General features: G+C 37.6%; 1 protein-coding gene and 1 long non-coding RNA gene across 2 annotated transcripts in view; one reads left to right on the top strand and one right to left on the bottom strand.

Annotated features, from left to right (window-relative positions):
* The window catches only part of LOC121738308 (integral membrane protein GPR155), a 24,812-nt gene extending 15,947 nt beyond the window's left edge, over nt 1-8,865 (bottom strand). The window contains exons 1-6 of the mRNA XM_042130279.1: nt 8,752-8,865; nt 8,399-8,503; nt 6,022-6,311; nt 5,555-5,850; nt 2,285-2,406; nt 1,343-1,508 (exon numbers count right to left, since the gene is read on the bottom strand). Of these exons, the coding sequence (XP_041986213.1) occupies nt 1,343-1,508; nt 2,285-2,406; nt 5,555-5,850; nt 6,022-6,311; nt 8,399-8,481 (957 nt within the window). The 5' untranslated portion in view covers nt 8,482-8,503; nt 8,752-8,865. The remainder of the gene's footprint in view (nt 1-1,342; nt 1,509-2,284; nt 2,407-5,554; nt 5,851-6,021; nt 6,312-8,398; nt 8,504-8,751) is intronic.
* Nucleotides 2,329-16,442, top strand: LOC121738326. The gene is made up of 3 exons (XR_006037271.1): nt 2,329-2,338; nt 2,998-3,005; nt 16,367-16,442. It is a non-coding gene; the product is annotated as an uncharacterized LOC121738326 (long non-coding RNA).

The raw sequence follows: 16,442 nt of genomic DNA, 5'->3' as shown, positions 1-16,442 counted from the left end.
TAATGTATTACAATGAAAGATTACCCTAAGAAACAAGAGCAGCAATTATTTAAAGTCATTTATTTATGTGCAATTTCACCTAAGAAATAGGACGCGTTTAGTGTACACTAAATCGGTTCTAAACGTATTTAAACGCGTTTATAGCACCAAATTGCATTTCACCAATAACGTTTAAAGCAAATCCAAGTTTTATCTTCAGAATGTCCAATGTTGTACTTCATAAAAGCCGTTGAAGTGCTATTAAGGTGTACTGTCATGGCGAATCGAAAATCATAGATGAAAAAAATGTCAAGATGACAGTTTTGATAGATGCGTTTGAGTTAAATAGCATAACTAGACTCCAAAATGATAAAACCATGTAAAATCATCGCGTGACGTCACATAACCTTTGATTTATTAATAGTGATTAAGATTATGAAATCCATTTGAAATAAAACGAGATTTACATCCCCATAGGTACGCGTTTAATGAGAACTAAGTTTTATAAAACAAAGTTGTGTGATTGGAGAAATCCTCTCTTAGACATTAACGACGTACTACTGAAAACAAAATCAATTGCAGTATATTATTTTTATGGGAAACATGGACACGACCGCGGTCGAAGTTCAAAATGAAATTACCAAGCAATCTTGCAGTAGACGTCACTAAATCTCGCAAGATATTATATCCTAATATATCCTATAATCTCACAGTCAAAGAAAATTCTTAAGTAAATAAAGTTCAAACACAATATTATAATCAATTTATCATAACATTTACTAAATCGTTTGTTTGGGAAACATTGTTAAAATAGCACGTAATTTGCCAATAGTTATGTATAAGCCTGCGTTTGACGTAGAAATAAAATTCAATAATATAATTTCGATAACAATAAGTTTAGACAGTTTAATAAAAATAAAATGAAGTGCAAATTTTTTATTTAGGACTAATCTCGAAAACATAATCTCAAATCACGATTAAATAGATGTGGCGAACTGAGCCGGGGCCTCGCTGGCAAGCAAGCACGAGTTAACTGCGAATTTTACCGAACGACGCATGAGTTTCGGCGGGGCCGAAAGTTTCGGCTATATTTTGGCCGAAACCGAAACTATGGCCGAAACTAGATTTTTTGGCCGAAACTGGCCGAAACCGAAAGTTCGGTCGGTCACTACTATTTATTTACAAACATGAAATTTATCAATGTATTTTGATTTTATGCACTTAGTTGCAAATAAAGTTCTGAGTTTTGAATATTATTATAAATGAAGCCTTTAGCAGTGAATTTTTATTTACTTACATAATGAACAATTTTTATCTTACGCAAGCGGTTAATTACATTCACCCCAATAAATTCTTGACTTACCAGATCTATCTCCAAATTATAAAGGTTTGAGAACACAAAGACAGCGGGCGCAGTCGGAATGGTTCCGTATAAGAAGGCATACGTCGACAGCGACTGAGTTTCCGTGTCGTTCGCGCCAGAGTGCAGCGCGCTTACGAACTCTCTCATGATCACCGGCAGGCATATCCTAGAAAATTTTATTATTACGGTTAGATCATAAAGTTAATATACCTAGCGGAATAGAGCAACAAACTCGAGCTGTCAAACGAAACCGAAATTGATTTTCATCTGTGTGAAAAATATGTGTACGTATACACTTACACAAGCATGATTGAACATGAATTCTATGAGATTAAATTGTCATGGTGTGGCACGTGCCGACTGGACGTCAAAAAAAGAGTGCTGCTGTCACGTATCACACGTCTCTTTTTACCACGCAGTGTTACTGATAGTGACATCTCTCTTGCTCAGGCCTTTGTTTCTCTATTCCGCTAGGTATATTAACTTTATGGGTTTGATACGCTTTTCCTGTCATGTCTGTGACCGCGCGCGAATCAGGGGCCGTACCACGAAACCGTTTTGAGACTCAAACAATCCTACGAGAATGCCGCGTCCTACTCTTACAAACTTGAAATGGCGTTGTTAGTGTAGGACGCGACATTCTCGTCCAATCGTTTCAGTCTCAAAACTTTTTCGTAGTAGGCCTACTGGTCAGCATGAAAGTTTAACTACTGGACCGATAAACTAATATAGAACATATTTCTCTATGTATAGAACAGACTACTCACAGTGAAGGATTAAGGCATCTTAAAAAAGTCAAGAGCTATTAGTAATTTGGCTTTGCAGGAAATATATTATAAGTTATTCATTTAGTATACCACTTTCAATTTTAAAGATGTACCTACATACTTTGTAAGATGTCTTAGAGATTGCTGACAGTTAAAATTTGTTAAGGCTACTTACAATTTGACCATTATTAGTACACAGGGTAGCACAAGTGCTGCTCCTCTCAATCTTGTTATTTGACCAACCATCCTTAGTCCCAGGAGGAATAGTGCAGCAGCAGAGAAAGATTGACCAAAAACCTTAACCAAAATGACAAAATGTTAGAAAACAGAGGCGGCGTAACTCGTAAGGCGTAGGCGACGTGGGCGACCGCCCACGGCCTCGCGTTCTCCTTGGAACATGAGGTTATTTTAGGATTTACGAGTTTTGATACTCAAATATTCATAAATAAAAATATTCATAAATATCTATAAATAAAAGTTTAAGTCAATCATGTTTCAATAAAATTAACTTTAGGGGGCCTCACAAGATACATCCTGCCTACATCTTTAGGTCTTGCCCCGTCACTGTTAGTAAACATAAATAAATTAAACATATTGAAAAATCAAAAACATTAATTATGCTGCTGAATTTCTAAAAGTATGGGCATTGTAAATGTATAATATGAGATGGCAAAAAGTTTAAAAGTAGTTGCAAGCTTAAAGATCACAGCACACATATCAACTCGGACAGGGATCGGCACCGTATCGCCTCGAGTCGTTCAATATTGTTTGTATGAAACTCGTAACGTAATCGCCTCGCCTCGGAACAAGCTCCGAACCGGGATGCGAAGTGTGGTTAACTAGCTTATGTTTCTGAGGAACTTTAATGGCAGTTTATCTATTCGTTAGCGCTATTGGTTCGATAAACTAAGAAAGTGCGTTTCTGAACATCGCAATGTAAGATAAACTCCGTTTAAGCGCAGGTTAACTTAACTGGCCAATGTGTGCCGTTTATCGATTTCATAACTTTATTTGACGTTTTGCTTCAAGCAAATTACATAAACTTTTAGGTTTTAGCTTATTATAAAATGTCAGTTAAAATATTTAAATTAACATGATGAATACGAGCAGCTCATCAGAGTCTGATTTGGAGGTATTGGAGTTTATCCATACTAATATTATAAATGCGAAAGTATCTCTGTCTGTCTGTCTGTCTGTCTGTCTTGCTTTCATGCCAAAACTACTGAACCGATTGCAATGAAATTTTGTACACAGTTATTCTAGAGTCTGAGAAAGGACATAGGTCACATTTTGATGTGGGAAAATATCTTATTTCCATGAAAATATCGATGAAAATGAATTCGCATTGCGCGTGGCCAGCGCTCATCCCGGGGGTCCTGGGTTCGAGTCCCGCAGGCGGAACAAAAAGTTTTCAATGTTCCTGGGTCTTGGATGTGTATTAAAATAAAATTTCAAAAATCTTAAACATATTTTATGTATAATATTATAAAAAATCCAGAAATATATCGATGCAATGAACATTTTAGTTCTAATACGATTCAGCAGATGGCGTTTTATTTTTTACTTTATTGTAACATAGAACTAATCATACTTATTAGTTAGTATGTTTTTGTTTATAGTTTTTAATACGTTAGAATATTATGTTTAATAATATTATCACTTGGTATAATAATAATCAATCTATCTTATCTTATAGAACTCCTACTGCATTTCTAACGTATATGACAAGTTGACAACAGAAGGCGCTCTAAAATAAAGGAGTTCGAGTGTACCGTGTTGGCCTATATTCCATCCAGAAAATATATCAATGCAATCAACATTTTAATTCTAATATATGAAAACAGATGGCGTTTTATTTTTTACTGCATTACGAGTATTGTAACAGAACTAATCATACCTACTTTATTATATATTGTTTTTATTCATAACTAGCTGTCGCCCGCGACTTCGTCCGCGTGGACTTTAGTTTATAGCGCGCGGTGTCAACAAAATTTGTGTCAAATTTAAAAACTTTTTAAAACCCTGGTAACCCTCTTAGGGCCGCGCTACACCGGAATGGCAGCGCTGAAAGTGCTCGCCTCGCCGCTGCCATTCCGGTGTAGCGCGGCCCTTAATTAATCAAAAAACCGAAAAACAGCTGTGCAGTGTGCACATAATCTATACTAATATTATAAATGCGAAAATATCACTGTCTGTCTGTCAGTCTCGCTTTCATGCCAAACGCCAAAACTACCGAACCGATTGTAATGAAATTTTGTATACAGATAGTCTAAAGCCTGAGAAAGGACATAGGCTACATTTTTTACTGGCAAAAGGGTTGTAAAGGGGTGAAAATGCGTAAATTTATTCAAATTAAGTTAGTTCCAAAAATTCATAATAGATGGCGCCGTGCGTCTTCTACATCGCGCTGACGCTTGCTCAAGTCTTTCTATAAGACGTGGTATCATCTTACATTTTTAAGGTTCGATTTTTTTCGATTGTTATATCTATTCTACGGTATTAAATAACTCAGTACTTTATCTGTGCAGTGACGTAACCTTAAACCTATCAAAGATAAATAGTTTACGGGTAAAGTTGTGTAATTGGGGGGCTAAATAAGCTTTAAAATTTGGCATAAAATATAAAGTTTCATATAAAAACACAAAAATAATTTTGAAAATCGGATCACAAACGGCAGAGACGTCAGGGTTACTAGATCTCAGAGAATTCGATTTGTCAAAAGACATCGTCATTTTTAATATGGCTTGTTTTTTGTTATTTCAGCAAGATTTAAATCCAAGTATATAATTAGAAAAATAATTACATTACATTATTTGAAACATATTAACGAACAAGAAATTAAATTTTTTTTTTATATTAAATAACTGGCAACACATATTTCTATGACCGTATTGGATCCAATCTCTCAGCAAATGTCAAAAATCTATGATCAAGGAAGAAATGAATCATGTCTATATTACATTATCCAATATCATTGACTCAATGATCTCGGATCCAATATATATGATAATCTAATATCCCCCTTACAACCGTAAGCGGGGGGACGACCCGTGCTTACGTCTCTCCGTACTTAAGCTTACGTTTCTTCGTCCACCCTTGCCCCTTTTCCCTACCCCGAGCTGTAAGCGAGGCGACACCTAGCCGTAGCCGAGTTGATGTACAGGCGCTATCAGTAGCGCCTGTACGTCAACTCGGCTACGGCTTCGGTTACGTGCACACGGGTTGACGGCTAGGCGAAAAGTGATACGGTGACGGTGACGATTCCTTTCCAAGTTGATATGTGTGCTGTGACCCTAAAACTGCAGCATACGTCTTCAGGATAATCTATTTCCTAAGCTGGGAAATTTTAGAAAAGTAGGAAAGTTTAGAGTTTGCACAATACAAACATGCACATAACACGACATAAAAATAAGTAAACAAGTACATAAAAAAGTTGAATACTTACATCTAACAACCCTTCTATATAAATAGAGAGCTTATGTTTAAATGCTATATTTCCAATGATTCCCAATATAGTCATGACTAACACTGGGTTAAAAACAATTCCTTTTATCAGCTGGAGTAGCATTTTAAGTTTCCTACAGTTCTGTGACGTTACAATCTCCGGAATAGTACTTTGCCCCTGCTTATGAAGCTCCATTATCACAAAAGCTACAGGGTTCAATATAGCAAGTGATATGGGCGCCATCAGGTACAAGTAAAGTGCATATTCTGGGTGAGTTTTCTCATAGATAGCATTTACTGAAAGAAAAATATGACCTGTTTATAAAGTAGTTTACTCTAAAAAAATCATTCAGATAATATTATAGTCTTCTTTTTATAGTATAAGTATTGTACACCCACATTATATGTATGTATGAGTCACTAATTACACATAATTTTATGCATTATAAAATAATATTATAAACTTACTTATAGGATATCCTAAAGCAAAATCATTACTCTGTGTGCAGAATATTGCAAAAATGCCAGCTTGTCCCAGATTCATAGGCTTGGAAACTAGTAGGGTTATAACAATAACAGCAAAGAACACCAGTCCTTTTGCTAGTAAAATTGATAATAAAAACGTCCAGTTCACAGTACTAAAGTCCAGGCGAGCTAGAGACAGAAAAATCAGAGATGGCAATGCAAATGTACCAACAAATGTTGCTATGCCTTTTGATTCAGATTTTGTTACAACATTTAATCTTCCTGCAATATACCTAAAACAAAAACAAACATTTATAAACACATAAATAAACAGAAACTCAAATCTCTACTTATGCAATGCTGTTATTTACTTGTACTACTTGTCTTAACAGCATGTTTTCTCTTTCATTAGTATAAGCCAGCGTTTCCAAGTGGGCGATAACGCCCCCTTGTGGGCGTTGAAGGCGGCTCTAAGGCCAGGCCACAACACTGTGAAAGTAGGTGAAACAATGGAACTTTGGCGCTAACATTTTTTTTTTCGCAAAGTGGCCGGTAGACAAAATAAGTTTGGAAGCCCCTGGTATAAACTATTAAAGAAATACCAATATTTTTAATAAACAATCTTAATAATTTTTGGTCAAATTGCCATTATTTTGCATTAAATTTAAATTAAACAAAAGTCTATCTGCCGCACTCAGAGTGGAACATTACTAGTTAAATGTAATTAATTCAAAATTTTGACATAAGCCACATACATTACCTGTCAAACCCTTCATTAAATTGAAAGTTAATCATAATTAAATGTCTCTGAGTACGGCGGTATACTTCTATTATAAATGCGAAAGTATCACTGTCTGTCTCGCTTTCACGCCAAAACTACTGAACCAATTGTAATGAAATCAGTACACAGATAGTGTAAAGCCCGAGAAAGGACATAGGCAACTTTTTAACTAAAGGGGTTGTAAGGAGATGTTTATGCGTAAATTTGTTCAAATTAAGTTAGTTCCAAAAAATCATAACAGATGGCGCTAAGAGTCGTCTAGATCGCGCTAGCGCTTGCTCTTACGTGTTTTTATAAGAGGTGGTACCACCTCAAGTTATTTCTTTCGATTGTTATACAAATATACACACTTTTGCAGTAGGTACTCTATGTATGCAGTGACGTGACCTTAAACCTATCAATGATAAATTATAGTTTAATAGCTGTTGCCCGCGACTTCGTCCGCGTTAGCATAGTAGATCACATCCCAAGTATTATTTATTGTACAAAAATATTCAACATACAGAATTGACTTTCCTACGATTTTATTATGTATAGATGTTCCGCGCGGCTTCGCTTGCGTAATTTAGGAATTTCACGCAATCGTACATTTTGCAGAAAAAAATAGCCTATGTCCCTTCACGTGGTCTATTCTTCATGTTTGCCAAATAACATAGAAATTGCTCCAGTAGTTCATAAGATAATAAGCAATTCCATATAATTTTCCCCCCTTTTTCCACATTTTCATCTATTTCTTCGCTTTTATTAGTTTTGGCGTAATAAAATATAGCCTATAGCTTTTCTCGACAAATGGGCTATCTAACACTGAAAGAATTTTTTAAATCGGACCAGTAGACACCGCGTGCTATAAACTGAAGTCCACACAGACGAGGTCACGGGCAAACAGCTACTATATATTATGTACTGATAGTGATATTATACTATCAAAGTGCGTGCCACTGTATGCACCTTGTTATTATGTCGTATCACTATGATTCATATTATTATTTGTGTATTACACACATATGTTCACAATGATTGTTGTCATGGAAGATATTAACAGTAATTCTCTAATGCCTGTTGACTAAAATAATTGAATGTTAGTAATCACACAAAAAGCATGAAAAAGCTATACAATCTTGCTGCTATTCATTTTCATTTGCTGTTCTTTCTCCAATATAAACAAAGATATATAGATATAGCGAGTCGTATCACTATGATTCATATTATTATTTGTGTATTACACACATATGTTCACAATGATTGTTGTCATGGAAGATATTAACAGTAATTCTCTAATGCCTGTTGACTAAAATAATTGAATGTTAGTAATCACACAAAAAGCATGAAAAAGCTATACCATCTTGCTGCTATTCATTTTCATTTTCTGTTCTTTCTCCAATATAAAAAAAGATATAGCGATTCAATCCAGCGAACAACTACACCTTGATAGGTTGTCACAGCGGACAAAGTCCTTCCAAAAATGTTGTCAAGTCAATGAATCTTCAATAAAGTTGTGTCTATTATGATGTTGTAAGTTGTAACTATCATTATTTTCTCATAATATCTCATCTTTAGTATAATAATTTTTAAACTAGCTTGTGAAATGTGTTTACTTACCCGCACAAAATAATTGTAAAGCATTGAAACAATGCTGGGTACAGCTGATCAGACACTGCATCACCCACTTTTATGGTATCCATTCTGAATGATTATGGTAAGAGACTGAAATCAAGTTTTATTTATAAATCACGTCTTGTTTTTTTTCCATGACAAAATATTAAGTACTTTCTATTGTGGTTTAGTGAATAAATACTTTATATTTTATTGTTTGGAAATTTTCATGTAACAAAAACATTAATTTATCATATAAGTAATTTATATTACAGATTACAAATATTTATTTCATTTACAATTTTTTATTACGGCACGTTCTTTATAAGAAAAAAATGATAATATTGTATTTGTATTACTTTTTACTATAGTCTAATTGTGCCTCGATGTAAATATTAGTTTATTTTTTGAGAAAATCCACAAATTTTTTAGTTTCGGATTTTAGTAACAAATACAGAAAAGTATTGTGATAAGTGATTTCTTCTTCTTTAAAAATGGCCTCCCAGGGAATTCCAAATTTTGACATTGACAAATTGACGGTTGTGTTCACTACTAGTACCAGCTTACAGACCGCTGCCATTTTACCGAAATTCCTCATTTGATTGGCTAACGGGACAACAGTTTTCCTTGCCAGAACCCAAACAGTTCAAACAAGCTTTAAGCTAAGACTAGCAATGAAACGCACCGCATTTTTTTTAGCCTGGCGCATTAAACATTGCCAAAGCCCAAACATTGCAATGACGCTGGCCTCACACAGCCGGAATGTCTCTCTGAATTCATAATGGGAGATTCATAATCTATATAAATTTCGGCACCTTGCCTCACACATATCTTAAAAATTCAGATTGATCAGTAGTCTCGTGTGATTCCCGAATCCCGGCACATATAGTGCGTCAAGAAAGTGAAGAAATTAAAAAGTGGCAACATCGTAGTGTCATCCCTTTCATTGCGGCTCTTCACGATGGGACAGCGTAGTGGGCCATCACGATGGCCCAGCGTGTGGAGGACGTAGTGGTGGCCGATGGCGCCAGCGCTGGCCGTGGAATGGCGGCGGTGTTGGTTTTTCGGCCGCACATCAAAGGATGTGCGGCCAATGCCCAGCGATGGCGGTACGCCTCTACACGTGGCCGATTCGACAGTCGGTGCCTGACCGCGGTCGAGTGCGGACGTCGTAATTCGTATTACAATTTACGAATTTCATTCAAAATGACGAGTACGTGGTCTCATAATGAATGAAACTATATTAATATGATAAAGCCGAAAGTTTGTATGGATGTTTGTTTTTTTGTTATTCTTTTACTCAAAACTACTGAACGGATTTTAATGAAACTTTACAATAATTATTATGGCTTTTACTAGTTTTTATTATTTGCAGCTTTTACATTATATATGTACATAAATCCTGACGCTCTAAAGATACAATTTTAGGAGTTTTGGCGTTGTTTTAAGAACGGAAAGCATATTATGCTATTATTACATTCATCATTGTCATCATTATCACTACCATAAACAATTATTTTAATTTTAGTCTCGAAATAATTATTCGTAGAATTCAAGAGAAGGTTCATATTAGGAGGGAGGTGATACGAAGTTCACCGGGTCATCTGGTGAAGTCATAAATTATTAAAAATGCACGTTTTGCATTGCCGCAATGGCTAATGCTTACACGTCCATCTTGAACGACGTTTAGATCACAACTGAACACGGCCATCATGTAGAGGCGTTGCGACCATTGCATAGCCATCGCATGCGCCATTCGATCGCCCAGCGCTGGCCCATCTTGAAGAGGGGCCATCATAGTGTATTCGTAGTGTCATTCGATTGATTTGAATTTCAAATTTTGAAAGGGATAACCATAGATAAAGTATTAAAGTATATAATTTTATAATGTAATCTTAAAAGGCCCATTCACGTGCAGTCCTGCCGCGAATGGGCCCTTTTAGCCCATTGAGGTACTATAATACTTTATCTTCTTCTTTATTATTAATGGCTCCTTTGTGAGTTGCCAGTATCAGAGTGTTTTGGCAAAGACTTTACTTTATGAGATGGCTTTATGAAGAAACAAGGTTACGGTATGATGAGACGCGTACGATGACTGTTGAAAAATCTAGGGTTAGTCCTATACACCTTACAATTTAATACTGTTAGTATAAATGTATGAACATAAAGTTTCAACTGAGGGAGTATTTACAGAGGACAGAACTGAAGTAAAATTGATAGGGCGAGGAATAGTAGGGGGAAGGAAATCGTATAAGGAAGGTTGGTATCTTGGGCAAGAGAAAAAAATATGGTCTAGAGTGCCCTCGTCTAGGCCGCATTCACATAAGGAGCTATCTCGGACCCTAATCTTTGCTAAGAAAACAGGCGTGCAGCAGTGTCCTAGCCTCATGCGACAAATTGTTGAACACACTGTTTTGCTTGCTTTTTTGAATTTAAAAAACCATGGCTTTACTGGAATAAAATTTTGAATATTAAAATAGTGTTTTCCTTTACTTTCACTAGTTCTGACCCATATATTGTGCCAGCTATTGTACATGTGGGTTTTGGCCAGCGGAACTAAATCCTGGCAATAGACTGTATATTGACTTGACACTCCTGTACTTATAGCGTCTTTAGCATAAGAATCTACAGCCTCATTACCAGTAATTCCGCTGTGCCCCGGTATCCAAGCTAGAATTACTTGTAAGTCTTGTGTATGACACCTGAAGAGAAGCTGTCTTATTTTCAAGACCAATGGAAATTTGCACCTGTAGCGAAACTGATTGGTGATTATGGCTTCCAAGGCACTTTTGGAATCCGAAAGTATAATGGATTTGTTGAGGTGGTGGGATTCAACAAACGAGAGTGCCTCCAAAATTGCCAGGGTTTCCCCTGTAAACACTGAGGAGTTTGGAGGTAATTTGAAATTTAAAATCACATTAACTTTCGGTATCCAAACAGCCACACCAACACAGTCACTCTCCGAAAGCTTTGAAGCGTCCGTGAAAATAAGCAGCCAATCCTCAAAGTGCTGGTGAATGATGTGGTTAAATTGAGTGTTAGCCATGGTAGAACCCTTATCTATAGAAAAATTTAGAAGCACTTTTGGATAGAAGGTAAGTGCATTATAGGGAGTGGAGTAAAGGGGATTGAGCCGAAATAATTTAAACAGGAATCTGTCAGAGAGGTATTGCCTTCTGATGTTAAGTGGGGGATCCCCACATTCAACCTGAAGAGCATTAATTGGTGTGGACTTCATGGCCCCGACAACAATTCTTAAGGACTTGGATTGAATCTTGTCCAGAACCTTAAGAGGAAGTTTATTGCATGGTTCAAGAAGGAAAGAGCCGTAATCTAAATGGCTGCGGACAATAGCATTGTACAACAGCTTCTGCGTGAAAGGATGTGATCCCCACCAGACACCAGAGAGTGAGCGGAGAATATTAATATTTTTTTCACATTTTTCAACTACATGATTTATGTGGTGTACACCAGAGAGTCTAGAATCTAAATACACGCCCAAAAATTTTGTCGCCTCCCTTACCGGGAACTCCTGATGATTGGAGAAGATATTGATATTTGGAATTATTTTAGACCTACTAAACACTACAACCGAACTTTTAGAAACAGAAATGGACAGACCATGTCTGTCCATCCAATCATTAAGATATTGAATGGCAGTGTTCAGGCGGGTGGAGCATTCTGCAATATCTTTCGAGGCAATGTAAATGGTTATATCATCTGCATACTGAAGTATCTCGCAAAAACTAATGACGGATAAATCCAAATCGAAGGTATAAATACCCCAGAGGACGGGACTGAGGACATTACCCTGGGGAAGACCTATATAAACAATTCTGGGAGGGAGGGAGGAATTTGGACAAGTGATGGTAATAGTACGGGAGGAAAGGGAATTGCAGATATAATTCGTCATCCTCTCTGAGATACTCAGCTGTCGCATTTTTTGCCTGAGTACTGGAAGACTGACGTTATCGTATGCAGATGATACATCCAGGAACACCGCCGTCACATGTTCCATTTTCGAAAAGGCTATGCGTATATCGGTTACTAAGATTCCTACGCCGTCTGTTGTGCAATAGCCTTTTCGAAAACCAAACTGTGTTTTGGATAACAGACCTCGGCTCTCTAAAAACCATTCCAGTCGATTTTTGATCAGATGTTCCAAAATTTTCCCTAGAGTGACCGAAAGTGCAATGGGTCTATAACTAGACGGGTTATCAACTGGTTTTCCCGGTTTAAGAATCGGCAAAATAATTTGGGAGCGCCACTCATCCGGGGGAACCTCCGACTGGTAGATCTCATTAAGGATATTCAGACAAAGCTGTTGAGTGACTGAACCGCTATTGACAAAAAAGGAATAAGGAATTCCATCTGCCCCAGGAGCGGAATCCTTCAATGAACTCAAAACCAGGCGGAATTCCTCCAGAGAGAAAGGTAAGTCTAACCAGTTTGAAGATGATCCTTGAGAAGTACTAACGCAAAGTTCGCCAAGTGATGGAGCCGTCAAAGGAGCCAATCTCCGCGAAAATGCTTCAATCCATTCAGAAGGATCATTGGACTGACGGTAATTGTTTGCCGAAAGGGATCCGCGAAATTTCCTAATGTTATTCCAAACGAGTGAGGGTTTAGATGTCGGAGAGAGACTTAAGCAAAATTGTCTCCAGCCTTCCTTCCGTTTTTGACGCTACGACAATTCCACTGGATCATCGGGAACTGATCCATGGTTTAGGACGGTATTAAGAAGCTGAGTCAAGTTAGCACGAGTTTTGTTCGGTAGGCCGGTATCACTGAACCGGAAGATTAGTTGGGAAAGGGTATTGATGAGGAAGTCAATAAAGTTGTCGTTTGGGGAGATTTCTAAAGGTGAGGGATATGCACTACCATTAGGTAATTGGGAAGCAGGTTCTTCGACAATATTTCTGAGTGCCTGATGATCATAACCAGACAGCACAGGGGTAATAGGACGGCGAGGAATAAAAACGGTTTTTTTGTAGGAAGTTGTAGCGGGAGATTTGGGCGGGGATCTAGAACTGGTTGCGGAGATCACAGTGGGAACAGTCTTAGTCGAATCCGCAAAAGAACGTCTCACTGGACGAAAACGAGCTGAGGCTTCAAAGTACGAGACATTCTCCTGCGACATGACAAGCTTGATTTCCTTCTGTCGTGTGTGTTCTGGACAGGATGGATTGTTAGCTGCATGAGAGCCTGAACAAAGCAAACAAGACAGATCGGAAACATCACAGGTTGCGCCCTCATGCACCTGACCGCATTTAAAGCACCTAGGTTGTGAACGGCATTGAGATTTAATATGGCCAAAACGACAACATTTATTGCACTGGATAGTAGGAAGGACATAGGATTCAACTGGAAGGGATGTAAAGTAACAATAAGTGCGGGGGGGAAGTTTTTGACCAGAGAAAGTCAGGACTACGGATTTGGTGGGGGTATATACAGGTTGGTTCTGATCATTAAAAGTCTTCCGGCTCAGTCTCCGGGCCCTTATTACTTCGCCATAACCAGGTGGTACAGAAATATTAGATACCAGCTCCTCCATCGACCAGTTAACTGGTATGTCACGTACTATACCCATGCGTGATACATTATATGATGGAATCACCACAATATATCCAGCATTGGCAAGCACAGGTAAATTCAAAAATTCATTGGCGTGGGCAGCTAAGGAGAACTCAACTGAGATGCGATTTCGACCGACCTTCTTAATACCGTCCATCTTTATGTTTTTGACTTCATTTTTGAAAAGAAACTGTCCAAATTCCATGGGCCGTAATGCCGATCCATTTACTGTTTCAGGTTTGGAAACATGAACCAAGAACGGCGCAGCATCATCAACACTATACATTTTCTTGTTCTCAAACTCGGGGCTAGCATATTGCAATTGTATAGAAGGAACGGAATGAGTATTGTCAGAAACTTTTTTATTATTAACATTGTCACTGTCTGGATTAGTACGTTTTCTCGACCTTGTAATCACAGCTGTAATGCTGCTACATTCCATAGCATCTATACTTTGCATGTTGTAAACCTGATCATCGCGACCACCACCGGGATCGGGCGGTTCGGCGTCCATGACGCTTGTTATAAGTAAACAACAACAACTATTAAACTACTTAAAACCACACTTACACGAGGACAAATACAATATTTACACACCCAGAACCAAAAATAGAAGATTCAACAGTAAAAAAGTAAATAATAATCGGAATTAAGCACTGAAAAACAAAAAATAGAAAAGAACGCTTGTTACCACACTCAACCGGAGAAGCAAAGTCCTCAATACTTTATCCATAGACTTAATATATACTGTCGTATTATAGGTTTATGACTTTATCCATAGACTTAATATATACTGTCGTCAATATCATTGGTCGTATCTATGTCTGAGCCCGTCATCGCGTGGCCATTTTGTGCTTATTTTTATACAAGTGGTGTGCGTTTATTTTCTTGAATATTTCTATTTGTCGATCATTTCGAAGCACATTATAATCCAGAAAAGAAAGCCAATTACTTCATGATATCGATAAACTATAGTTCATGTAATGATAATCCGTAGACACACGTAAAAAGGTATGCAATTTTTGTAGCCAAATTATTAAATGATGTGACATTTTTAGCACTAATGCCTTATATACTCTTATATAGCACAAATATGGGATTATTAAACTTATAAACTATTTTTTTAGCTTACAAAAATACCGATTGAAAAGCCCAAAAAACGTTGTTCAAAACTTACATATTTAATGTTAAATCCACGCGTTTGAGGCATTCTTTGGCCATTCTTATGGTTTACTATTTAGCGGAACCACAAAACTCAACAATATCTAGTATAAAATGTTCACTAAAAAGTAAAAACCTTTATTAACCCTTTTATGACTTACATGAAATATGCAGATCGACTCCTGTTATGTCCTAGTAGGTAGGACATAACATTACACGCTTTTGACGCTTATTCACCGTTATAGTACCTCAATGGGGATAACACTACGATGTTGCCACTAATTTCTTCACTTTCTTGACAGGGTGTATAAGGGGCGTCTACAAATTACGTGAGGTGTTTAAGGGAGGGAGGGGGTCGAGTCAAATCTCATGTAATCATACGTTGGGGAGAGGGGGTGTCTCGGCAAATCTCACGTAATTATTTTTCTCATTGTTACACAAAAATATTACTACAAAATGTTCAGGTTTTTGAATATACTCGGGTCTAGGGCTTGCTTCGTTCGCCCTGATAATTATTAAGGGTTGCTTCTTTGTGCCGTTCGCATGGGCGTACCGACGGAGAGCTGACGACCAAATCAGCCATGTAGCTTCAGCTGTGTTAAAACTCCGTTAGCTACTTCCCTGAACAACCCTTTCTAATAATTTTCGTGCTGGCAGGCGTGGGTGTGGGAGTTCTCGAGTAGTAGTAGAAGATCTATGAGTAAACAAACAAAGTTTACCTCTTTATAATATTAGTATAGATTAAAAACTACTGAATCGATTTTAATCATTTTTTCAGTGAGTGACATAGGCTATACATTTTTTACCCGTGCGAAGCCGGGGCGGGTCGCTAGTTCAGAAATAATTTACATTAGGCTCACACAGCCGGAATGTACTCTGAATTCATATTATAAATCCAGAAAGACCGGAATACCATACAATATTAGCTCGTCTGTCAAGCGCCCAAAATGGGCGTCTCATGCCGCACCGCATATGCGTAGTGCTTCGCACTTAAACCGATACTATTGATCTGCGTGTATCGTCCAATAGTATCATCTCACATAGCACGAAGCTTCGGACGGTAGACGCAGGCACAGTATAGCAATATGACATTGTATTGCAAACAAATTGCAAAAATTCGTTATTTTTATAGAGGAAAGTACTAGATAATATATTTAGCAGGGACGTCAACATGACGGCAGCTGGCCCCCCCCTCGGTACGCCCATGCTCTGAATAGATCTAAACTCCTCTGCCGCAAGCGCACCCCCGACCCCGCCTTGGTAGCAGCGCCCACTTCGAAACGGGCGTAAATCGCAATATTTTAATTTCGCCATA

This window comes from Aricia agestis, chromosome Z (genome assembly GCF_905147365.1).
Source record: "Aricia agestis chromosome Z, ilAriAges1.1, whole genome shotgun sequence".
In the NCBI taxonomy this organism is placed as follows: Eukaryota; Metazoa; Arthropoda; class Insecta; order Lepidoptera; family Lycaenidae; genus Aricia; species Aricia agestis.
Note: the sequence above shows the minus strand (reverse complement) of the source record. Positions and strands in the feature narration are given on the sequence as shown.